This window comes from Gasterosteus aculeatus, chromosome 3 (assembly GCF_964276395.1).
Source record: "Gasterosteus aculeatus chromosome 3, fGasAcu3.hap1.1, whole genome shotgun sequence".
NCBI classification, from domain to species: Eukaryota; Metazoa; Chordata; class Actinopteri; order Perciformes; family Gasterosteidae; genus Gasterosteus; species Gasterosteus aculeatus.
This window is the reverse complement of record NC_135690.1, coordinates 6,392,892-6,419,744: the sequence shown is the minus strand read 5'-3', so window position 1 is coordinate 6,419,744 and position 26,853 is coordinate 6,392,892. Positions and strand designations below refer to the sequence as shown.

The 26,853-nt window shown below is 44.1% G+C and overlaps 1 protein-coding gene across 2 annotated transcripts in view; it reads right to left on the bottom strand.

Moving 5' to 3' along the window:
• LOC120816214 (choline transporter-like protein 5-A) overlaps positions 1-26,853 on the bottom strand; it is a 30,760-nt gene extending 3,907 nt beyond the window's left edge. The window contains exons 1-17 of one of the 2 annotated variants that reach the window (XM_078098820.1): positions 26,722-26,853; positions 26,267-26,615; positions 20,053-20,119; positions 17,953-18,001; positions 15,067-15,140; positions 10,095-10,179; positions 6,582-6,666; positions 5,867-5,995; positions 5,171-5,231; positions 4,766-4,889; positions 4,239-4,322; positions 3,415-3,527; positions 3,185-3,316; positions 2,685-2,784; positions 2,513-2,605; positions 2,303-2,390; positions 1,346-1,614 (exon numbers count right to left, since the gene is read on the bottom strand). In XM_078098820.1, the coding sequence (XP_077954946.1) occupies positions 1,346-1,614; positions 2,303-2,390; positions 2,513-2,605; positions 2,685-2,784; positions 3,185-3,316; positions 3,415-3,527; positions 4,239-4,322; positions 4,766-4,889; positions 5,171-5,231; positions 5,867-5,995 (1,193 nt within the window). In that variant the 5' untranslated portion in view covers positions 6,582-6,666; positions 10,095-10,179; positions 15,067-15,140; ... (2 more) ...; positions 26,267-26,615; positions 26,722-26,853. The remainder of the gene's footprint in view (positions 1-1,345; positions 1,615-2,302; positions 2,391-2,512; positions 2,606-2,684; positions 2,785-3,184; positions 3,317-3,414; positions 3,528-4,238; positions 4,323-4,765; positions 4,890-5,170; positions 5,232-5,866; positions 5,996-6,581; positions 6,667-10,094; positions 10,180-15,066; positions 15,141-17,952; positions 18,002-20,052; positions 20,120-26,266; positions 26,616-26,721) is intronic. The other variant, XM_040171683.2, reaches the window with a different exon arrangement.

Below are 26,853 nucleotides of genomic sequence, written 5' to 3'. Positions count from 1 at the left end.
CAGCGTTGTTTCAGTACATTCCTGTAGCTCCTTGCTTTTGCTGAAGAAATTAGTTGTGTTTGGAGTACTTTCAAGTGATAAGTGCAGATTTTAGCCAAGAGTAACCTTTCAAATGTTACTCAGCCATGAACTTCCTAGATACTCCCCCAGCCCATCAGGGGCTCACGCCTCTGTACCACCCCTCCCTCCCCCACCAGCAATAACCCTCTCTATTCTGGAGACAGATGTTAACCGGCTCTTTAAAAGACAAAACCTTCGCAAATCAGCCGGTCCCGACTCTGTCTCCCCTCACATCCTGAAGCATTGTGCTGATCAGCTGTTTCCAGCGTTCACTGACATCTTCAACACCTCCCTGGAGACATGCCACGTACCAGCCTGCTTCAAGGCCTCCACCATCATCCCTGTTCCCAAGAAGCCCGAAACATTCTTTCTGCTGCATTCTTTTCCCTCTGCTCTTCTCCCTGTACACAAACAGCTGCACCTCCAGTCACCAGTCCGTCCATCTCCTGAAGTTTGTGGATGACACCACCCTCATTGGACTGATCTCTGGTGGGGATGAGTCTGCCTACAGGTGGGAGTCAGACCATCTGGTGACGTGGTGCAGCCAGAACAACCTGGAGCTCAACGCTCTAAAGACAGTGGAGATGGTTGTGGATTTCAGGAAGAAGGAGTTCCACCTTCCCCCATCATCCTGTGTGACTCCCCCGTCATCACTGTGGATTCCTTTCGTTGCATCATCACCCGGGACCTCAAGTGGGAAAAAGATCCCTCTCACCCCGGACAAAACCTGTTTGTGCCCCTTCCATCTGGCAGGAGGCTGAGGTCCATCAGGACTAAGACCTCCTGCCACACGTTTCTTCCCGTTGGCAGTCAGGCTCATCAACAGAGCCGGTCCCCCACTGACTGACTATAACATCCCACCGGTCACTCCCTTCACACTCCACATGCACATTCACCTGTCACTTTCAAATACACTCACAACACAGTGTGTGGAGCATGGCTATCGCTTGTGCACTTTATTTCTTATCCTTTATTTTTTAATTGTCTATTCTATATCCCAACGAAGACCATAGCCTTATATTTTATATGAGTTCAATGGTAAATTTGTAGATTGAACATGCCATCATGCTGATGATGTTATCTAATCTGTCTTGTTGTCCGTCTGTAAATGTTCCTGATTCCTGATAAATACACTTGATTGTGACTTTTCAATCCAAAAAGTTTCACAATCCATGTCCTTGGATTGTTCGTTGGGAGTCTCTTTATTTTTGAACATTGCACACAAGGTTGTCTGTGCTGTTTGCCTACAAGGTGATAAATGATGGATCCCAGGTTCGGTCCTGACCTGATTGCCCTGCTGAACGATAAAAGGAGTGGACACGGCGGGATGTCCTGAGGCTTCCTCCTGGCCCAGTAGTAGCTGGCAAACGTCCCAGCAAGGGTGCACTGCTCCAGGGCTAGGTTGAAGTTGACCAGCCAGAGGAAGACCAGTAGGTTGGACAGCTGCAACAGGAAGAGGTAGCGGTGGTAGGCCGTCTCCCCACCGTAGAAGGCAAACAGACACTGAGAACCCAGACACAATGCAGATTTGGAGATGTTGCTTCTGTTGAAGGTCTGACAGAGAAGAGAGAGCAAGAACAGAGGAAGAAGTTATTGTCTCGGCCAGGAGACGCATTTTGTTTTGTGTGTGCGTGCACAAGTGGTGTCTGTCTGTCTATCCATCAGTAAACCTTTTTTGAAACCTACAATTTAATTAATGGGGTCGTCGTGGCGCAGGGGTTAGAGAAGGTGTGCTGGGAAGCAAAAGTTTGGTGGTTCGATTCCAGGCTGCCCCATGATCCATGTCGAAGTGTCCCTGAGCAAGACACCTAACCCCTAATTGCTCCCCGGGCAAAATGTGAAAAAGCCATGGGTGTGATGTAAGTCGCTTTGGATAAAAGCGTCTGCTAAATGACCTGTAATGTAATTTAATTGACTTTTTTTAAACCGTTGTTAAGTGCTGACTTCAGAGAATTAACGAGTATTCTTCTCTTATTATTACATTACATTACATGTCATTTAGCTGACGCTCTCATCCAAAGCGACTTACAATAAGTTTTATTTGCACTCTAAGGCGAGAAAACTGCCTGCTCCTAGCTGCTTCTAGCGAGCCCAACTACAACGAACCACGTCTTCTAATGTCAGTAGAAGTCTAGCTTGCTAGTTGTTACATGTTACCATGGGCGTCAAAATGTGTGTTTGGCTAACAGAGCAAACAGCTAGTGAATACATCTAGTACAGGGATCCTTCTGTTTGACCGTACCTCAGGGTGGCAAGTACTGTTTGCATGGAGGCAGCTGACTTCAGGAGACATGACTTTGTAGACGGCTTCCCCTGAGGATGCTAGGTAACTGGTCCAACAGAGTGCTAGTTAAAGATGATGAAATTTCAAATGAGATTTTCTGGCCATTTAACTCTGTACTCTGAACTGCAAGAAGTTAACGTTGTAGTTGATCGTCTCTGTGAAGGATACACCGCGGTTACTGCCCAGTAGAAGAAGCAAACAGTCAACAGGAGAAAGGTGATGACTGGAAAGAAGAGCGTGGACGTGATGTGACCGATGGCTCTGCAACAAGAGAGCAACATGTCATCACATGATTCGCTTTTTCTTTTGCTTATCAGAATTTGGGCTTTAGAGTTCATACTTGCTGGCCTCTCTGAGCATAGCAATGGCCACCCGCACTCTTCTTCTCAAGAAGATCAACATCAACAAGATGGAAGCTTCTGCCACCCCCAGAGACACCACTGACGAGAGAAACAAACAAGAGTCAATGCTCTTCATATGTTCAGTGCCGAGGTGGTTGGATAGTTTTATTTGTTCAAGTGTAACTTTATTTAACAAAACTTTGAAGACGTTTCCTTCTTAGTTTGAATTTCAATTTCAATCGGTGCAATTCAATGTGGCTTTGTTGGCTTCAAAGGGAAGAAAGAATGTTGCAAACACATTTTTCCAAATCCTAAAAAAGAGGCTGGGATACAGATAATACAACAAGGACAAACCAACACTGTGGCAGTGTGTAAAAATACATATTCATGAGTGGAAAGTTGTACACTTGGGAGAAAAAAGACATTAGCTATTAGGCTAATTTATCATTAGGAGGAAAGCCCCCAAAATATTGAAATGTCACCAAGCAGACAGACTTACGTAGTATGATCCATGTCTGTGTGAGCTGCAGATACACCTGCAGGTCAGTCTGCAGCCCCACCTCTACAATGGCCACATTGGAGCCCGGTCTGTGTCTCAGCCGAGACAACTCCACGGAGCACAACCACACACCTGCACGCACACAGACACACACAGACAGCTCATGAGATACGTTCTCCTCGAGGCAGCAGTACGATGTGAATCCTCCCGACACACAACGCCGCACACACCGTATGCCAGCAGCAGTATGACGCTGGTGATGGTGGTCCACAGCAGCAAGCTAGCTGTGAACCTCAGCAGCAGGATGAAGACCAGGCTGACAGCCAGGGACAGCAGCAGACCTCTGCCACAGACACACAAGTTCACAGCAATCACAGTCTAACCGCTTAGTCGCCAAACCAGTTAGGTGACTGCATCGACAAATGTGCAAAACTGAGATTCTTCACAAAGAATCATTCAAAAGCATTGCTTTAAAAGACAATTAGTTATGTTAGGGATTTAATTGGTAAAGCACACCTAGTGGTAGAAATTATAATACATGCAGTAATGTTTTGTGTTAGAATTGCATTCTGTGTAATGTTAGATATTAGTTATTACATTAGCTTGTTAGATGGAGTGAATGCAATATGAATCAAACACAATTGATAGTCATTTAAGTCATTTAATTCACGAAGGAGGAGCTGGGCTTGAATGTGCACATACGCCTGCAGCACAAGGAGAAGCAGGCAGAAGCCTCCTGTGAACCATTGTTGATGGTTGTATGAGACTTGGACGAGGGGACTTCTCTATTTCGCCAAATAATATTATACTATTGATACTTTATTTCACTTTTAACTGTATCAGAACCCAACAGTAACATTTAGCTGCTGTCTGCAGCGTTCTCCCGTAACACTGAAAATATATAAAAATCACCTGGACACAAAATCAGTGAATGGTTCCAGGTTGAGAAATACCAAAGTTACCCTTTAAGTTGTGACAGATTAGTGAGGCACTGATTGATTGAGAGTTGTGTTGTGTTTTTTCTGTGTGTGCAGTTTGTTGTTTGTGTAGTTACAGAAGAATCCACGGCCATGACTTGGCATAGTCCTCCATGACCTTCATGCTCAGCTCCTTAGTGTCTACTAGTCCTGTAATGCCCCTGCATGGAGGAGAGGGAGAGGAGGGCGTATTGAGTAGAAGACAGTGACTGGTCCTTTCAAAGTTACATCAGAGACAAAGACACAAAGACTCATGCCTGGTTGGTAGCAGCCTTGTACATAACTTGACTATTCACATTTCAGATCCTGATGATCTAGTGTTCTTATCTTATATATCTTATATACATATATACAAACATATAGTTTATTTTATATGAATATAATAAATTATATGTCAATTTACATTATATGTACATACATTTCTACGTTGTTTCTAATTTTGAGATCCTACCTCAGTGATATTTAGACATTTTTTAATTTAAATATAGTAAAAGTTTAAGCAAGTACGGGAAGGCCAAAGACGCTAGATTTAAGCGACCCCACGCGGCCTTCTGTCTTGGGGAGGGAAAAGTAGTAAAACAATAAGAAGTAGAAGTTAAAGTACTTGGCAGCATGTTGGAGTTCAGTTATACTGCGAGCCATTTCCAGAGCGTCTTTAAAGCTGGTTCTGTTCGCTACGGTCACAGTCCCATTCTGAGTGATGAAGTCCGGCAGACATCTCTGGAGGACTGACACACACACACACACACACACACACACACACACACACACACACACACACACACACACACACACACTAATGTCCTCATCAGTCCTTCTATGAGGTTGTATTTACATCATAGGGTTTAAAACCTTTGAGCTGATTATCAACTTCATCTATTTTTTTTAAATAAGGTGAGATTTAATTAATTAGGTCTTTTGGTATTATTTTGGTCTTCGAAACCCATCATTTAGGAGCATTGACAATAGTTTATTTTCAGTAGGTTTCGGGGCAGGGTTTCATACTCACATGGTCTACTGGGGACAATCATAGAGGGACAGTCCTCATCTCGCAGAACCTGAGACACTGGCTGGAGAAACAGAGTGACAGAAGGGTTAGAATATACTCCTGTCGTACACCCGGCTTACCGCTCGCAATATTTGAATCATTTCTGTCATAAGAATTGAATGTATTATAAATATTTTACATTGTTCATTCTGTACAAATGACATCCATTATAGTCTGTCCATCCCGGGAGAGGGATCCCTCCTCTGACGTTCTCCCTAAAGGTTTTTTTCCCCACGGAAGGGTTTTTATTTTTGGGGGAGTTTTTCACATTAACAAGAGGCCCAATATTTAGTGACCAAATATGTTTGCTGAAGAAACCCTGGACGAATGTGTCCGTTGTTGCTGCTTGTGACTTACAGAAATGATTGGTGTATATAATAAAGGATGGAAGTAAATTGGGAGTAAAAGGCAATTGAACAATTTGTCTTGGGTACTTGGTTAGTACAAATGAATATTGTTGTTAGTTGTTATGGTAACAGCACACTTCAGTGGGGCCATTAAAGTGTTTTGCAGCTCGCCAGGAAGAAAAAAGTCCTCTGTCAATTTAGAATACCTACCCGTATGTGTTTATTATCTACACCAACCATTCATGGAAGCTACTAGTAGCCACAATAAAGGCATTTGTCTTGTAATGAACGTATTGGTCAGTGTTGCTACCTTGTCAGGGTTATTAAAGCCAGGCTTGCAGAACTGTCTGTAATATTCCCAGTAACTCTTTCCGAGTTGGTGTTGCAGCTGCATCTCTGTGTAGGTGGCAAACCTGTCCGGGCACTGGGACACACACATCTGGAAGAAAGAGGAAACTGTCAGTACCTTTGTGATTGGATGATTGCTGCTGATGGACATCATCTTTATCAATGCCATCGCAAAGTTGCAGTCAGCTAGTAGACATCAATTTCAGTAACAAGTACTTTTACTTTAATAACTGCAATCTTGTCTGAGTTAATAAGCACTATGCGATATATATTGCCCTTTGGGACTGACACTTTCTCACTCCGAACTCATCAAGTACCAACGATTGGTCAGTGGCCAACTGTTTCTCTCCCTTTAAAGGGGAGGGGGGGGGTTAATGGACATACGCCGACAAGGACTCACGGCGGGGAAATGTCTTTTCTGTGCCATTGACAATAAAAACAAGTACCCCGAAGAGTAAAAGTGTGTGTGTCCGCTTCGTTACACTCCGAGAGAACCCGCAAGTCATCAAATGAAATTATTTTACCAAACAATCTTATTTTTAAACCAACTACAATTGTTTACCAAACCTAGAGGCTAGCGGAGAACATACAGCGTCACAGTTTGAACAGATTTAATTCAATATGTGTGATAATGTGGTCCTGCACCAGGTATGCATCAGTAATGGTAGATGGAGTACCTGCGTTGTGGGGCACTGCAGGTTGATGAGAATAGATGGGTTGGCACATTTCAAGATGTTGAAATAGAATAGGATGGGTTTCTTCCTGCAAAGTGAGAAAGGTGTACATGTTAAAGCCCAGAAGTGCAGAATACATGTAGTAATTTCACATTTCCTCGTTGTGCACCTGCTTCTTTTACAGTCCAGAAGGCCACAAGTAGATTGTCACTGTTTAACCATTTGCTTAAATTCTGAACATTAAAAAATAAATTCTAGTGGCTCAACCTCCCAAACCTAAACTTGTATTTGTGTCAGTATTAATTATGTTAACACCCTCTTTTGTTACCTCAAGCCCTGTAAGCAGTGTCGGAAGTAAGGGACATGTGCATATCAGCGTAATATCAGCGGTTCAAGGGGTCGGGGCATTTTGAACCCTATAAGAACCCTTTCGGTTAGTCAGCATTGGATGCTGACTTAGCCTACGGGAATTACCCACAAGTCATTGCAATGTGACCTCAGAAACAGGACAACCAGTGAGCGTATGGAGGCGTGAAAAAAGGTAAACGAAGGACGGCACACGTGTGTTCAAACTACCACAATAAAATGTATACATGGGAAACATCAGGTGGAGAGAAAAACACATGAAATCCAACAATAATTTTTCCATAAAATGACAGGCTAACAAACACTGCAGTGTCAATGGCTGCTGAGCTGTAATCCACCTGGACATGCAATCAATTCGCTTCGCTTGAAGGGCCGATACCTTATGTCTGTAGCTAATTACACATCAGAGCTGAATAAAATGGCATGTGGTGTTCCCCAAGGTTCAATACTGGGGCCCGTTCTGTTCAACATCTATATGGGTGGCTCAGATTATGGAAAACAACAAAGTGTGTTGTCATAGTAATCGTTTTTGGTAACAAGGATGAGCGATTGAAAGTCAGCGCTGCGGAAACCAAGCTAGAAATCTAGGTGCAATTATGGATTCGGACCTCAACCTGAACAGTCATATCAAGACAGTTACAAAATCCGCCCAATATCATCTAAAGAATATATCAGGAATTAGAGGATTTATGTCTCAAGCAGATTTGGAAAAACTTGTCCATGCATTTAACTTCAGTAGACTCGACTACTGTAACGTTGTCGAGTGTCAAGTCGATCACAAAGCTACAGCTGATCCAGAACGCTGCAGCTCGAGTCCTCACCAGGACCAGGAAAGTGGATCACACTGATTTCCTGTCAAACAAAGAACTGACTTCAAAACCCTGCTGTTAGTTTATGAAGCACTGAATGGTTTAGGGCCAAAGTACATTTCTGATCTGCTGACGCCTTATGAACCGCCATGAACCCTTAGGTCATGTGGGACGGGTCTACTCTCTGTTCCCAGAGTCAAAACTAAACATGGAGAAGCAGCGTTCAGTTTTTCTGCTCCACTTATTTGGAACAAAGTCCCAGAAAGCTGCAGGTCTGCTGAGTCCCTCAGATCCTTTAAATCCAGATTAAAGCCTTTTCTGTTTGCTGCTGCCTTCAATTGACCGTTTTCTTAAAGATATCCTTAGATTACACTGTAATTTGTAATCTTTTAAAGTCTTTTTTATTCTTTTAATGAATGTTTTTCTTTTATGTTTCAATCAATGTTCTTAACAGTTTGTAAATCTCCTTGCTTTATGTTTGGATGTTTTTAATGGTTTCATGTGAAGCACGTTGAATTTGCCTTCTTGTTGAAATGTTCTATACAAATAAAATTGCCTTGCCTTGCCTAAAATACTGTATATAATTTAGACATTGAAGCAATAAAATACTACTTAAAACCACCTCTCATTTCATAAGGAAAGAGCCTGAAAGGTGTTCAAATCAAAGTATTAAATAAATACCTTCAATTGTAAATCCTATTTTTTAGATTTAAAGCCCTCACAGACTGTCACTGACACTTACCAGGTGACGTCAGTTAATTCCCTGAGGGTTCATGGTTTAGGGTTTATGGGGGGGATTGGGATTGGGCCTTTGTCTCATTGACCCGTCCCCCTGAATACTCTGAGACAGATGGACACATGCTCTCATCATTTTCCTGCAGGTCAACTACATGCTACCATTCACCGCTATGGTTGGAACAGTTACACACAAAGTCAAATGGGACAAAGCTTGGCATGATTTATATCTAAGTATTAAGCCTGCTCAGTGCTTGTAGCGCTAACTTTTTGGTCTCGTCCCAGACGGTGTCCTAACTCAGGGTCTGGTCCTCTGAAGTCGACACAACAGGTCGGTATAGAAATGTTTATTAATAAATAGCCTTCAGTAACCCATAATCCTCTACACAGTATTCCTGTAAATTTTAAATGGGGTCTGGCCGTGTTCTTATTCAGACCAATACTAAAAAATGGAAGTTATGGGGCCACAGTCTGTTGTTACAACACGGGTAGATCACATATTGTTCCACAGCCATGTCACAGTAGCTACACAGCATGATGCTTAACCGCTATGCACTTTCAGTTGCCCCCCTCTGCTTTATTAAACTAATCTAAGTAGTCACTATTGAGTCATTCAAGGGATCAGCGGTCCGCTTCTCGGCTCCGCTAGTCAGGAAGTCGGTGTGTCCTTGGGCAAGACACCCCAAATAGCCCCTCGAGCTGTGACTATGTTTTTTGGCTGTTAGTTCCTGATTGAATGGGTGTGAATGGGTGAAAGACGGGTTGTGGTGTTAAAGGGCTTTGTTGTTCGAGAGACTAAATAGGATATACAAGTACAGTCCAATTACCATTTAGCCCAGAAAATGCAAACAAGCATATTCGGTTCCATTTCAGAAATGGACAGTATCTGACAGTGAGATTTTGAAAGGGCCACAGGGTTTTGGATTGCACAGCTCAGAGCATGTATCATGTTTTGGTTTGTCAGTCAGTACTGTCCATTTCTGTCCAACAAATTCGCTCACTGGTTCATTCACTGGTTGTCAAGCGCTTTTTTTACATTTATTTGGGCTTTTTTAATTTCTGCCATTTCTGTATTTTCAGAAATGTTTAGGAATTAATTTCAGCCCTTCCTATTTCTGTATTTTCAACAATTATTAAAAAAATATTTCAGCTTTTCTTATTTCTGTATTTTCAACATTTAAAAAAAATGTTTCCGCTTTTAGCTTTCAGCATTCCAATGCCTTTTCTGCAGGGAACCCTGCATGTCACATTGGTTCTTTTTTTTTCTGAGAGGGTACCACATGCTGCAGTGCCCTATCTTTACAACTTCTTTGCAGTTATATTGTTATAATTGTATTTTATATCGTTTTACCGGTGTGTGCGTGTGGGTCGGTGATGAAGTTGCGCCCCCCCCCCCTATAGTTCCACGACGCCCCCCCCTAGTTTCGGAACCACTGGTCTAGCGCATTATAACTAGGCTAACATTAGCGTTCAGCAGACACAGGCAAATCTGAGGTGGAGTGGGGGTGTTTTTTTACCCATCAGACACTGAGCTAGTACATGTGTTCATGTGGGAGACTGTAGGGTGTGAATGGATCTGTGTGTGGAGTGTATTATAGTGACTTACGCATTGGAAGTCTCCTTCTGACCACAGAACTGGCCAGAGCTGTCGGTTGGATACAGCACCTTCCTGGGGTCCCCATGTAGCCAGGCTGGATGGAACACACAAGACATGTCTTAGAAATGTATGCAGATTGATGCTCATAATGCTTATTGGTGTTTATAAGAAGCAGTACTGGAGGAACTTAGAACTGAGGGGGATTCAGGTGACGGAAACAATCTGGGGGAGAACGGCATGGCTGGGTTGCTCACATAAAGAGTTTCAGTTAAGACATGTCTTGTGTGTATTTGTGATGGCACTCATTGGCTCGTGGACTGCTACCTTGTAGCAGTTGTTTGACTACCTCATTGACAAATTGATGATGATGATCCCTCTTCTGCCTCTACCAAAGAGTAGTTGGATTCAGAAGTTCCTCAAAGTGCTCCTTTCATCGCCCGATAACCTCTTCAGTTGCGGTCAACAGCGTCCCATCCTTACTGTGCACGACTTAGTTGATTCCCTGTTTCCCCCTCCTCAGGTGCCGGATGGTCTTCCTGAAGCACTTTGGTGCCAACCGAAAGTCCTTCTCCATAGTTACACTGGACTCCCCCCACACTCGCTGCTTTGCTTTCTTCACGTCCTTTGGGCACGCTGGTACTGGAGGTTTGTCATTTTATTTGATTTATTGACTAAATGGACATCGTGCCGTACTGAAGAAGACTTTTCTCATAGACTGTTATACAGAGGACTCTCCCCTGGAGGACACCAGACAGAATGCAGCTTCAGGTACTTCAGCATTGACTTCACTTTTCAGAGGGGGCCTCCTGGTTATCACACATATGCAAATGATGTATCTTCTGTCTTAACAGGTCTACATCAGCTGTTTCAGATCATTTACAAATTAAAAAGAACACTGCAACAACATTCTTAAATGGTTTGGACAATTCTCCACATCTCACATGAAATACAGATATTAATTAAATCAGCGTCAGGATGTGAAAGCTCCGAGTGACCTCACCATTGGGTGATATCATGCTAGTCAAAGGGACGCCTGCAGGGACACAGATGATGTCATCCTCCTCCACTGCCGAAGCAGATCTCCCCCTGCTGCTTTACTGCAGCTTGTTTTTCAAGTGGCTAAATGGTACTGTAGAGTTTCAGTCTGTCAGATTCTAGCAAAGACTGTGGGCAGTTTTGTCTTCTGTATCCACAGCGCGTCACATTTGTTTGTGTTTTCTGTTTTTAAAGTGTTATTGTTTTCTTTGAACGCTTGTGTTCTTAAAGGGGCTGTATGTTGAGCTTTATAGGTTTACTGTAGCTTCAATAAGGACACCTTGCATAATGTAAGGTGTTGACGGTCTGAAAATGGCTGAACAGTCTCAGAGTTATCTCGGGTCACTAATCAAAGATTGGGTCAAGATCGAGGTGAGACTCCATCGCTGGTTTCACATGGAGCTGTGCTCCCGAACATCAGATGCTTTTCTTCTGGGGAGAGATTATGTTATGATTTCAGCTGGTCTTCTTACACCACACTCTGCCTCTCAGATAAGCCTCCCAGCAGGGGGCTATCTCCCACTCTTCACTTCATCTCTTTTTTACTCCCATCTCTTTTCCCAATCTCTCTCCTTCATCTCCTCCTCCGAACCACTCAATGTGATAGGCCAGTTATTGCTTAGGGTATCTGAAGTGAGAGGTTGTAACAGTGCTCTGAAATAGACTAAAAAGCTGTGGTGATGATTCCCTATTGGTTAATCACCACAAGACAACGTTCCCAGTTCCTGCTACATTGTTGATGAAGAAAAAGCTGCAGTTGCCTGTGATGTCACAGTGGTTTGTGAACTACTCTTTTGAAGCAACCTACTTTTGCATTTTGGCTTTTATCAGTTCTCCCTTCAACTGATTCCTTCTCACTCTTGCATCCGAACGCTGCTGCAGAGACTCTCCTCTCAACTCTTTCCTCCTCTCTAGACTCTCTCTGCCCTCTTACGACACGACGGACTGGCAAATCCCCTCCGGCTCCGTGGCTGTCTCAACCGGTGCGTGCCATGAGAGCCACCATGCGAGCGTCGGAAAGGAGATGGCGTAAATATAAACGACTTGACGACCTGCTTAAATTTCAATCTCTTCTCTCCTCGTTTTTTTTTAATCTTCATTTTCTAACCCCAAAAAACTCTTCTCGATCTTCTCCAATCTCCTCGAACCCCCTACCCCTCCTCCCCCCTCCACCCTTCTTCCAGGAGACTTTGTCAACTACTTCACCAAGGAAATAGCTGACATACGCTCCTCCTTCTCAAACCCACTTCCTACTTCTCGCGTCCCACCGACCTCACCTCTTTCGCCCTCACTTTCCTCTTTCACCGCCCTCTCTCCTAACCAAATTCTTACCCTAGTAACCTCTGCCCATCCGACCACCTGCCCTCTTGACCCCATTCCATCACATCTTCTACAATCTATCGCACCTGACCTTCCGTTTCTCACCTGTCTCATCAACAACGCTCTGTTATCTGGCTGTTTTCCCAATTCTCTGAAGGAGGCTAGAGTCAACCCCCTCCTGAAGAAACCTACCCTCAACCCTTCTGAAGAAAACAACTACAGACCGGTCTCTCTTCTTCCCTTTTTGTCCAAAACCCTTGAACGTGCTATCGTTAATCAACTCTCCTCTTATCTCCACTGTAACAACCTCCTTGACCCCCACCAGTCAGGTTTCAAGGCAGGCCACTCCACTGAGACTGCTCTCCTTGCTGTCTCAGAGCAACTCCACACTGCTAGAGCCGCCTCTCTCTCCTCTGTCCTCATCCTTCTGGACCTCTCTGCTGCATTTGACACGGTCAACCACCAGATCCTTATTTCCTCCCTTCAGGAACTTGGTGTCACAGGCTCTGCTCTCTCCCTTCTCTCGTCCTACCTCGACGGCCGCACCTACCGGGTAACCTGGCGAGGATCTGTGTCGGAACCTTGTCCTCTTACTACTGGAGTACCTCAGGGTTCCGTACTGGGTCCCCTCCTGTTCTCGCTTTACACCAACTCTCTTGGCGCTGTCATTCGCTCGCATGGCTTCTCTTACCACAGCTATGCCGATGACACCCAACTAATTCTCTCCTTCCCTCACTCGGACACCCAGGTGGCGGCTCGGATCTCTGCCTGTCTAACTGACATCTCTCAGTGGATGTCCACCCACCATCTGAAAATCAACCCCGACAAGACTGAACTACTTCTCTTTCCCGGAAAAGATTCGCTTACCCAGGACCTGACAGTCAACTTTGGAAACTCTGTACTAACGCCCACTTTGACCGCTAAGAACCTCGGCGTCACACTCGACAGCCAACTCTCCCTGACTCCCAACATCACCGCGACAACGCGATCCTGTAGATACACGCTCTACAACATCAGGAGAATACGTCCCCTTCTCACTCAGAAGGCAGCGCAGGTACTGATTCAGGCTCTTGTCATCTCCCGCCTGGACTACTGCAACTCCCTCCTGGCTGGTCTCCCTGCCACCGCCATTCGACCTCCGCAGCTCATTGAGAATGCAGCAGCTCGACTGGTCTTCAACCTTCCGAAATTCTCCCACACTACTGCCCTCCTCCGCTCTCTTCACTGGCTACCGGTGGCTGCCCGCATCCAGTTCAAAACATTGGTGCTCACGTACCATGCTGTGAATGGATCGGGTCCAGCTTACATCCAGGACATGGTCAAACCCTACATCCCAACCCGCACTCTCCGCTCTGCATCTGCAAAACTACTTGTCCCTCCCTCACTGAGAACAAAACACTCGACTAGATCTCGACTCTGCTGTCCTTGCGCCGAAATGGTGGAACGAGCTCTCTGAAGACACCAGGACTGTAAAGAGCCTCCACATCTTCCGCCGCAAACTAAAGACACACCTCTTCAGACTCTACCTCAACTAAAGACTAACAAATTGTAGCACTTAAATTGTACTTGTAACGTCACTCATCTATAGCAAATTGTAAATTGGCTTATTTGAGGAAATTGCAGTTTCTTGTTTCTTGTTCCCCTGAGTTTGTACCCTATGGTTGAATGCACTTATTGTACGTCGCTTTGGATAAAAGCGTCCGCTAAATGACATGTAATGTAATGTAGGTGAATCCGCCGTCAACGCTGTGGATTCCTTCCGTTTTCTGGGCTCCATCATCACCCAGGACCTCAAGTGGGAGCTCCATCACCAAGAAACCCCAGCAGAGGTTGTTCTTTTTGAGGCAGCTGAAGAAATTCAACCTGCCAATGACGATGATGGTGCACTCCTGCACGGCCATCATTGAGTCCATCCTCTGCTCCTCCATCACCATGGTACGCTGCAGCCACAGCCAAGGACAAGGGCAGGCCGCAGCGTGTCATACGCTCTGCAGAGAGGGTGATCGCCTGCAATCTGCCATCTCTCCAGGACTTGTTCGCTTCCAGGACGCTGAATGGAGCTAGAAAGAACGTAGCTGACCCCTCTCACCCCGGACAAAACCTGTTTGTGCCCCGTCCATCTGGCAGAAGACTGAGGTCCATCAGGACCAAGACCTCACGCCACACAAACAGTTTCTTCCCGTCAGCGCCTGGATCCCCTACTAACTGACTCTGACATCCCTTTTTCACTGGTCATAAATGAACCTGATTTCTGATTGTTGCTTTCTCTCATTAATCTAAAAGACTGGTGGAAAAATCAAAACCAATGGAATCCCTAATTACTTCCCTTCAGGAATATCCGAATAATGAAATCGGCTCCAGCCCTCGCAGCGCGTTTTAGAACTTTCCTCTCATAGAGGTCAGCACAGCACTACTCACTGAACTACAAGACTAAACAGGGAGCTGCTTGATGCAAACACACACATACTCACAGTACTGGGGTGAGAGAGGAAGTAACAACAGAGCTTGCATGTTTGTGTGTATATTCACCAGAGAAGGCACTGCAGGAAGACACTGATTGAAGAGACTTTTCCCCACGCTAACTGTATGTCAGTTAAGGTGTGTGTTGGTGTGTAGACACACTCACCCACTATCCCCAGGGCCGCATACGAGAAGATGACAAAGATGAAGATCAAACAACATAAGATATCAGTACAGCATCTGAGAAGACAAGGAAGAAACACGCTGTGAACAACTGCAGCAATAACCACTTCTACTGTAACTTTTGGAATCACGTAATATGATATACTACTGATCTTTTTTTAAAACTTTTTCTCCTGTTGAAGGTCATCATCAGGCATGATAAGTTACTGTGAAGAGAACATGTGATACATATACTGCCACTGTGAAGAAGGTGTTTCTCTTTAACTATTTGCCCCTCTGGGTCTGCTGAGGGGTTAGATAAAGACACAATGGCAAAAAAAGTGAGCACCTGGAGGATGAAGAAATTGATACATTGAATGGCCCTCAAAATCACCTGACCTAACCCGATAAAACACCTCTGCCTCTGGGACATTTTGTTTTGGTCCATCAGACACAGCTCACTGATGCCCTTAAACGAATCTGGGAGGACATCCCACAGGACACCATCCGTCGTCTCATTAGAAGCATTCCATAAAGTTGCTTAGGTCATCCATTCCTGCTGAGAACCATGGCCTCAGATTTAGAGGGGCTGATCCTCATCCCAAATGCTTCACACTTGGCTGCGAACCGCTCGAATGAGAGTTGGAGGTCCGAAGATGGCAAGGAGAAGGAGACTTCCAATGCATAAGTCACTATAATACACACCACACACAGATCCATTCACACCCTACAGTCTCCCACATGAACACATGTACTAGCTCAGTGTCTGATGGGTAAAAAAACACCCCTACTCTACCTCAGATTTGCCTGTGTCTGGTGAACGCTAATGTTAGGCATCTGCAAAAAGCAGCGATGAGATTGGCAGCCCACCCCCCGACTACGCCTCAATATCCTGTCCATGAAAAACCCAAACCGGATTGGTGAAACGGCACAGCCCTGGCGAAGCCCAACCCCCACTGGAGACGCCTTCGACTTACTGCCTAGCACCCCAACACTCAAGGGGGTACAGGGATTGGATGGCCCCAAGTAGGGACCCCTCCCACCCCGTATTCCTGCAGCACCTCCGATGTTATGTCTCGGGGTACCCGGTCATACGCCTTCTCCAGGTCCACAAAACACATGTAGACTGGATGAGCATACTCCCATTCCCCCTCCATGATCCTTGAAATGCTTCACCACTGGGCAGTTGTTTGACTACCTCATTGACAAATTGATGATGATGATCCCTCTTCTGCCTCTACCAAAGAGTAGTTGGATTCAGAAGTTCCTCTAAGTGCTCCTTTCATCGGCCAATAACCTCCTTAGTTGCGGTCAACAGCGTCCCATCCTTACTGTACACAACTAAGTTGATTCCCCATTTCCCCCTCCTTAGGTGATGGATAGTCTTCCAGAAGCACTTTGGTGCCGACCGAAAGTCCTTCTCCATAGCTACCCTGAACTCCCCTCACACTTGCTGCTTTGCTTTCTTTACGTCCTTTGGGCACGCTGGTACACGGCAACTGCTTCCGGAGTCCCACCCGGATGCACTTCTTCTTCGGTTGGACTGACTTGAGGGTTACCGACCCTTGAGTTGAGGATACAAACTCACTGCCACAGCTTCAGCAATGGTAGTTTGCAACATACACCATTCTGGTTCAATGTCCCCTGCCTTGACAGGAATGTGAGAGAAGCTACGCCGGCGGTGTGAGTTGAAAATCTTTTTGCCCAGAGCTCCTCCAGATATTCTCAGTTCACTACGCTACACTACGCGCTTGGGTTTACCAGGTCTATCCTGTGTCTTCCCCCATCCTCTGACCAAGGTCACCACCAGATGGTGATCAGTTGACAGCTCTGCCCCCTTTTTACCAGAGTGTCCAAAACATGCGACCGCAGATCAGACGATACGATTACAAAATCACTCGATCATTTGCCTAGGGTTCTCTGGTTATAGACAATCCGTGACTGGCACAGAAGTCCAAAACAAACAACACCTCGGGTTCAGATCAGGGAGGCCTTCCTCCCAAAACTGCCTCTCCATTTATCTTTGTTGTCGATGTCTGCATTGAAGTCTTCCAGTAGGACTATGGAGTCCTCTACTGGAGCTCCAAGCAGGACTCCATTCAGAGTCTTCAAAAAGTCAGAATACTCCGAACTGCTGGTTGGTGCATATGCACAGACAACAGTTCCTGTAACCCGAAGGTGTAGGAGCCCTTTTGTCAACCGGGGTAAACTCCAAGCCGCACTGATTTATGAATTTGCGGTCTACAGTTCCAGAGCCGAGGCTGTGCATAGAGGTAAGCCCCACCAGATCCGACTGATAGCGATCCACCTTCCGCACGAGCTTTGCCTCCTCACCCCCCAGAGAGGTGACATTCCACGTCCCCAGAGCCAGCATCTGCCACCCAGGTCTGGTCCGTCTAGACCCCCCACTGTCACTGCCACCCTTGTAGCAGTCCTATAGGTGATGAGCCCATTGGAATTTGAGTTCTGGGGTTCCGCGTCACTCCTTCGGGCTGTTGGCCGGTGTCCAAGGCAAGCCCGGCCACCAGGCACTCGCTGTCGAGTCCTCCATCTGGGCCCGGCTCCAAATTGGGGCCCCGGGCTTCCATAGGGCCAGGTATCTCCTTCCCTCTTCCGTCATTTGAATCATTCTTAGTCTGGCCCCTCGCCTGAGACCACTTTGCCAAGGGTAACCCTACCAGAAGCACCAGGCTGCAGACAACATAGAGACACACAAACCTCTCCACCATAATAAGGTAATGGTTCCTGAAGAGGAAGACACAGTGCTGTAATATTGGTTGGCTGTAACAGTATAAGTGTGGACCTATACAGTATATTCATATATACATACTTCACCACAGAATATAAATAATAAGGCATTGCTGCTGCCTTGTATGCAAAGAGGAGTTACCTTCTGCGGACTGGACCTCTGAAGGAAGGATCAAACTTGTGCGGTTCTCCTGGAAGAAGAAAAAAGCAGAGCTAAATAGTGAACAGGTGCTGAGGTTTGAGTAAAAGTATTTTCAGCTTGGTTGTTTGAACAACTCAAGCCTTCGTCTGCATGTTGTTTGTCATGCAGAAAATCAACTGAAGCAGAACCAGCTCTCTTCTCTTTCACTGAAAATTAAAGATGCCACGGTGGGAGCACAACAGAAGCCAGGTGTCATAATCCCGGGTTGTTAAGCTAAATCAAGTTTTTAAAGCTACAAAAATATAACTGTATCTGTGTTAAAATAAAATGTTATAAATATTTTATGAATCAGTTAGAATACAATGATGAAAAAATGTTTCATTGAGGTTTATTATGTATCTGAATTTGCATGATTTGCCCTCTGCTGTCTGGATTAAAACTAATATCTACATACAATTCAATCTAATGAAACACTGCAGCATAATTGGTGACACCAGTTTCTTTGGATGTGCAAGTGCATGTACGGGGTGTGGTATCCATTGTAAATGTCATTTATGTATGCGAATGTGTGGTGTGCGATAGCTAAATGTAAAAGAGCCAGAATGGATATAATTGACTCTGGGTTGGACAGCGTCAGAAAGGGCGGGACTGATTGCGGGACTGTGATTGGCCAAGGGAATCGTTATAGCCACTGCAGAAGGACGGTGGAGGAGAACCAGCTGGAACCAAAGGTCCGAAGAGAACAAAAACGAGAATGAGAGCTGGCCGGGAGATCGAAGATCAGGAATTGCCTGTGATATTACGAGCATGTTTACGGAGCATTCTACCAAATTCGTTCAAAGTGCTGTCTCCCAACAAGAAAAACAATTTAACAAAGCAATTAAGTATTCAGACATGGATATTTACTGAGAATATTTTATAGTCTATTTTAAGCCAAGACATTCAATTAGATAGTGATAAGCTAAACATATACAAAATCATCATCTATAGGGTACTTTCTATTAGGAAGTAGCTGTCCCAACCTGTTATAAATTGAGATTAAGAAATAAGGTTGTGTGTTGTTAAAATATTATACAGTCTTGTAAACAAAATAGTGCTGTCACTACCGAAAAACTGGATGTTTTGTAAAAAATAAAGTATATTGAGTTATCAACTAAAATGTTATGATACTGATTGGTTTAGTGTATGCTCACTTTTATCAATCATGAACACTGGAATCTGGAAAGATTTTGATGAATTGTATAAATTGAAGTTGTGAAAACCACGAATTCTGCAATAATACTGTAATAATACTCTTCAGGGAAGGGAAGGAAGCACAATCTAAACACGTTTACGATAATACCTTTTTACTATAATCTACTATGTTTCCGTAGTGACAATTTTTAGGAGAGGAAAAACATTCCAACACAGTCTGAAAATACAATATAAAAATTGACGGTTCTTTTATTAGATATGTATACCTTAGATATGGTACAATAAATACGGACAAAGTTTTTGGAATAAAACATACATTTTAAAATATTTCCAACCTGACTTTGAACCAATTCGGTAGAATGGCCCTTACATGCCCTGTAAAGGGACGTAACTATACCGAACCTGAAGAACGAGATGTGTGCAGTATTGGACCCACGCGATTGTAAGGAAATGTCTCTTCGACAGGTTTGATCGGACCTATACCGGAGCTGAGTAGCGCGCGGTATTTCTGCCATGCTGATGACGCCGCACAAGACAACAACCGCGGAGCGAGCAGAAGGCGATATACCAGCAATCCTTACGGATTTTCGCCGACCGACCGACATTTCTTTACTTCTTCTTACTAGAGACATTGACAGGTAGGGGGACACACGATGGGGCGGCCCCTCCTCTAATTGTGTGCCTCTTCTGACGACGGTGGAATTGTTTGCTGTGCTGTGTGTGTGCGTTATGAATTACTATGCTATTTAAGGTGCTATAGAGTTGATGCGTACCTTGAATTGTGCACTTTGGGTTGCTGTGTTATTGGAGTGGTTATAGTAGCCTTGCTACCATAATGGTTTTTTATATGTTGACCTACAGGTCAATGCTTCCCTTATGAAATACTACAATAATAAATGTATTTACCAAATCCTTCAGTCTGATGATTGTGCTCCCCGGAGATCTGAACTTGAAGAGGGCCAAGTTAGGAGCCCTACGCGACACAAGCACATTGCATTATGGAATGTGTGGTGCAATGAGACTCTTTGGACAGCTGAGGTTTACAACTGAATGCATAAATGAGATTCTAATTTATTCTCTCTCTCTTTCAGAATATATTTCCTCCCTTCCCAGAGACACTGAATGTCCTTGAAGATGGCGATATGCAAATGAGATGCTGCTTGTCAAGATTTAAACATCAGCGGCATCATACTTCATAGTTACACACACAGTTATAACGTGCACACAAGCAGACAACACAAGCACATACACACATAATGAAAGAGAAATGCGGACAGCAACTTCCTCTCACATTTACATAACAGAACATTTTTAGACGTAGAAAAACATTCAATCTTCGCAGCTTCCTGTCAGCAATCAAAGTCGTGGTTTGTTATGTAATGTCCAATCACAGCACACCCTATCTTCCCCGGTATCTCCCGCCTCCCCTGAAAAGTGGTCAATGCTGAAGGATCATGCACCTGCATTCTCTCTACTGACCACCAGGGGCGACTTCTCTGGTTGCGTAGAAGACCGTGAGAAAATGACTCTACGACTGGATCTGGCGAACAACCCAAACGCTTTATTCCTCCTCACTTGGAGTTACTCAAGAAGTGTGTTACACTGTTGAATGGAAATAATCCTGAATGCAAATATTTCTGTGTGATAACCTAACCTTTTCCTTTACCTTTGCCGTCTCTGATGGCAGGAAACATTTAAATCACTAAACAACTGGTCCCAAAATGTTCAAACTCATTTCAAACTTGAGAGCTCGACAGAAACCCTTCGAGACAAGAGAGAACTAAACATTCTGATGATGCATTTTTTGATCTGGTCTGAATATTTTTTACAAGAACAAGTTGTTGTTTTTTGTGATGAGCGTCATCACAAGTCTCAACAGGCCTAAGACTGCTGCAGCAAATTTTTTGAGAAAAATCGAGGAAGGTAGCAGACTCTTACGTGGACATTTTAATTTTAAACCTCTCCCCCGTGACAGTAACCGCCCCTTAACCTTCTGGAAACCTGTTGCCGGTGACTGGATTCCTGAGTCGCTGACACTATATCTACCACAAAAGATCAATGACAGTCATCTTGAACCAATATAATAATGTACATTGCTGGAAAGCTTAAAGCATCGACTACAAAGCCAAACAAATCCATTTGAACATGCTCCAAACACAAGGCCTAAGTTCTAAAATATTGTAGGCAAATTTCGGCCCAAACTGAACACTTATCGATCAAACAATGGAACTGAGGCGCAAAACAGCACCGTCAGCGGGAACTGATCGGACAAGAAATGCCTGAGAACTGAAATATCTGCCTCTCAGCCGTCTACTGTGAAATGAAGTGTATTGGTTCATCTTTACTTAATCAAAGTAAAACATTTTATGTACTGCCACACACTATGTCAACATATACAAGAGTTTCAGGCGTGTTTTGTAGAGGTAAGCCCTGGGAATACTTCTCAGGCAAATGAGAAATCTTTTTTTTTGTGCAATACAAATATATTGATGTAGATATACAGTGGGAAGAACAAGTATTTGACACTGCCGATTTTGCCAGTTTTCCCCTGTGCAAAGCATGTAGAAGTCTCATTTTTATCATAGGTACTCTTCAACTGTGAGTGAAGGAATCTAAAACAAATCCAGAAAATCACATTGTATAATTTAAAAAAATATATATTTTGCAGTTTATTGCCATTTGATAAATCAGAAGAACCGAAAGTAATATTTGGTACAGAAACCTTTGTTTGCAATTACAGACATCATGCGTTTCCTTTAGTTCTTGAGCAGGTTTGCACACACTGCAGCAGGGATTTTGGCCCACTCCTCCATACAGACCTTCTCCAGATCCTTCAGGTTTCGGGGCTGTCGCTGGCAAACAGACTTTCAGCTCCCTCCAGAGATCTCCTATTGGGTTCAGGTCTGGAGACTGGCGAGGCCCCTCCAGGACCTTGAGATGCTTCTTACTCCTTAGTTGGCCTGGCTGTTTGTTTTAGGTCGTTGTCATGCTGGAAGACCCAGCCACGACCCATCTTCAATGCTCTTACTGAGAGAAGGAGGTTGTTTGCAAAGATCTCGCGATACGTGGACCCATCCATCCTCCCCCCAATACGGTGCAGTCCCCTTTGCAGAAAAGCATCCCCGAAGAATGTTTCCACCTCCACCTTCCACCATGCGTCATGGTTGGGATGGTTTTGGTTGGGATGGTACTCATCCTTCTTCCGTCTCATCAGACCACATGACCTTCTCCCATACCTCCTCTGCATCATCCAGATGGTCATTGGCAAACTTCAGACAGGCCTGTACATGCGATGGCTTAAATGGGAGACCTTGCGCTTTAATCCACGACGGCGTAGTGTGTCACCTTCTTCATTCCTCATGGAGCCCCAGACCGAGGAAGATTGACCGTCATCTTGAACTTCTTCTATTTTTTAATAATTGCACCAACAGTTGTTACCTTCTCACCAAGCTGCTTGCCTGTTGTTCTGTAGCCTATGCCAGCCTTGTGCAGGTCTACAATTTTATCTCTGATGTCCTTACACAGCACTCTGGTTTTGGCCGAGGTTGGAGTCTGTTTGATTGAGTGTGTGGACGGTGTCTTTTATACAGGTAAAGAGTTCAAACAGGTGCAGTACCTGCAATATAGGCAATGAGTGGAGAACAGGAGAGCTTCCTAAAGACAAGACTGTGAGAGCCCAAATTCTTACTGGCTGGTAGGTGATCAAATACTTAAGCCATAAACTGAAATATATATATTTTAAATTTAGACAATGTGATTTTCTGGATTTGTTTTAGATTCCGTCACTCACAGTTGTACCTAAAATAAAAATACAGACTTTGTAAGGGTAATATGTTATAACCTAGTCTTATGCTAAAAGAGTGATAATTGTCTGTATTAAAGTTTAACGTGTGAAAAGCAGAATGATTCAAAGTTTTCCATTTGCAGCTGTGTCTGAAGGAAGGAGGGCGGGTCAACTTGCTCTCTCACTCAAACAAAGGAACTGTCTGTTACACTCATCTTAACCTTGGTTCTTATCTCAACTTGCGTTGCAATTTTTCATTCATGCCACTGAGGATGGCCTTCATATGTGTGTATAAAAGCTCAGAGACGCCATCTACATGGAGCACTGTAACACATGTTTGTGTTTTTGACCTCCTGCTTGCAAGTATTAAATGGACTTTTTGCAACTTTGATTATTCATCAAGACTTTGTTTTTATTAGATAAACATTGAAAGAAATCAATCTCTTCTCCCGAAGAAGTAACAGAAATATTCCACAACAACTCCTACATGTTTTGTAAGTGGGAAAACCTGCAAAATCTGCAGTGTATCAAATACCTGTTGTCCCCACTGTATCAACTGATGTTTCTACATCTAAGCACACTCAAGAGTGTTCCCTTTATCTAGACACCAAGTATTTTCAAGATAATCCTTTTGGTATCTAAATGTCTTATACTAAAGTGAAATTAAACCACAAAATATTTAGTACTCTTGAAATATATCATTCACAAAAGATAATAGAAAGCCCTGTGGTTATAGACATTATTCATCGAACTACCACAAAACATGCTAGATTTTCATAGATTGAGATAGAAAACGACCTGTATTGTGATAAAAAATGTTAATAATAATAATGTTAATAAATAGTCTAGAATATGCTCAGTAAAAAAGTGAAAACTGACAGGCGGACCCATTTTTCCGTCATTGCTCTTCATAAATAATAAGGTACCTTATGTGGAGTCGTCTGACATCAAGGGTCAGATATTTCCAGCTACAAACTTCATATTCTCTTTGTAATTACATTGTGGAAGAAAAATACCAGTGAACATTACACAAACATCGTGTAAGCATCGTTGAGTATATCTGAATGTACACACACACACACACAGACCTAATAGAAGTTGAGCCATGCCGGTTTTCCCAACACAGGTCCTATCCTAAAGGATTCATTTTAGTTATCTCTTACGCTCTGACAGACACAACCTATTCTTAGCATGTTTCATTTTTGATAAGCCAGTTTTTAGTAGAAAGTTAATGCATAACAAGACAGGATGAGTAAGAAGCCTCCTTGTTAGAATAAACAGACCTGAGGTCAGCTGATGGCATTAGTGCACAGTAATACTCAGCTAATCTTAATTAATCCGGCTGATGACCAGAATAGCCCCAGTCTGCTCAGAACAAAGCAACGACAGCACAGCTTTGATTGAGGTTGAATGAAACGAGGTAAAGTTACGCTTTCTATCAATGGATCAATAGCCCTTTGGTATTAATTGGAAGTTTTGAACCTGAGTGAATTTGAATCATTTACCAAAAAGATCCTATTGATCTAATATACCCTCCTGTTATGAATTGGTTTATATTGTTTTAGGAATTCAAGATGAATATTCCTACTAGAAAATAAAATTCCAGAAAACTTGACTTGTATTGGCAGTAGAATTACAATTTCCACGTCTATCCCGTGATGCCATGAGTCCCAAAAATACTTTCCCAACAGACTTACTTGGAAATCTGTCACTGAAAAGGGTTTGTCCTTTACCCTTATGTAAAGCAGACGCCCCAAAAGGTTATCAGATGCCCAGGTAGCCGAATCCCTAGTTATTCCCCTATCGCTCGGGCCCAAAAGATGCAGAAGATTGACGTAAGAGTCGGCTAATTGTATCATTTATAAACGTTTGATTCACACACCACTGAGCAACTTTCATAGAAATGAACATGCCATAATTCACACCAACCAGCAATGCTGGATTGGAATAGTCCTTTTTGCTTAGGAAGTTTCCTAACTGAGTGAAATGATCCGGAAGTAGTGTAAGTGGCCGACATGATAAGAGCTGTTTGAATTCTCTAATGCTGAGGAAATGACCTTCAATGCTTCCCTACTTAGCTCCTTTTGTAGAGGAATCACTTCACCATCCGTTACGAAAGGAAAAGAGAAAATACTGTAACAAAATTCCTTGCGGCAGCAATGGTTCAATAGTGACGTATCATTCAGTCGTTTACGAGAATTACTGCTGACCGAGAAACGTAGATCATGTAAGTAGCCGTTAACCGTTAGCATAACTCATTTATAGTGCAGCCTTGTTAGTAAAGTAATACTTTTGTGTCGTCTGCATGACTCAGCACTGTAACAACACATGAAGGCATCTAAGATGCTTCTTTGTGGTCCGTCTTTGGAGACATTGTAGTTTGGCCGCTGCAGACTGACGTCACTAACATGCGTCTCCTGTCACATCAGAACTACGTAGCTTCTTAGTGGAAGTGGAGTCGATTCCCTAGACAGTGTAGTTTTCCTTTCCTAACTCCTCATGAATTCCCCCAACCATCTTTCCTTGACCCTGTGACGTTTTTCATGGAGGTCAAGGAATAGTGGTTAGGAATAGTGGTTAGGAGGTAATCTGTTTGACAATTTGAATCCATCCCAAGCCACGATCCTGACAAGTGTCTTGAACCTGCATTCTCTCCAATGACCATCAGGGGGCTATTCTTGCGATTAAAGGCGTCAATGACAAAATGACCCTACTTCCCCCTGAACTCCTCGCCACAGTATAAGTACAAAGCTGGGTTGTACTTATATCCTCCCAAAAACACAAGATAGCAACAGCCAAAAAGTGTTTGTCCACCAACCACTGGTGACCTCACACGCACTACTCGAGGGGAAGAAGCATCTTCGACTTTGACACACTTCCTTTCCTCTGCTGCGTGTTGTGGGTTTATCAGTTATGCAAACAAGACAGATGGACAGCGAAATGGTCTCAGCGCCAAAGAAAAGACAAAAATCTCATCTTACTTTGTTTAGTTTGAGGAAATCACTGATGCTGTTTTGTGTTTTTGTTCTGAAAAAACCTTGATGGTATGACACACACACACACAAACACACACAGACACACACACACACAAACACACACAAACACACACACACACACACACACACACACACACACACACACAAGCTGCTTCAACATGGTGTGCTTCCTTTAATACTTGTAGTAGTAGTACTATAATCCATTGGGTTCAGAGATGTCACTGTAGATGACACATGGTGGACACTTCTACGATATATATAACTTATATATTTACTAAGCAAAAGTACAAAACATTTCCATAGTTTACGGTAATAAGCTGCTAATGGTCCGGCTACTCACCGTAGGGACCCCGCGGAGCTGCTCCCCCCTCCGGCTCGCAGTGCACGGCGGGCGAGCTGCGGGGCGCGTACCGGCCGGGCGCCATGGTGCGCGGACAAAGAGGCGGAGGAATGGAGAAGCAGCGGGGGGGGAGGGGGGGGGGGGGGCGGGGGGGGGGGGTCAAGTACTTTACAGTGCCTCTCGCCTCCTCGCCTCCCCTCCTCCTCTCCTCCCCCCTTTCTACTCCAGGAGGCGCACGCCGATAGGTGCGCGCTTTCTTCGCAGGGACGTGACGCCAAAGTGCGGCTGCAGAGTTCTGGTACTACCGCTATCTGGATTCAGCCTGGATGCTGCTTCCACACTGCAGATTCTAAAAACAGAAGGCAATCACAAGCCAAACAGGTAATGCACATTGTAACTAATGGCATTTACTCAATTACTAAAACAAACTAGGGATTTACAAATAAAGCACTCACATCGCCTGGGCCGTTCGTTTATTCGGCTCCGTACAGCTCGGATGGAGCAATATGTCACCAAGTAGAAGTACTCATCCTTACGTCTTATTGTCCTCATTCTGACAAAGACACGCGAACGTCACACGCGTTCAG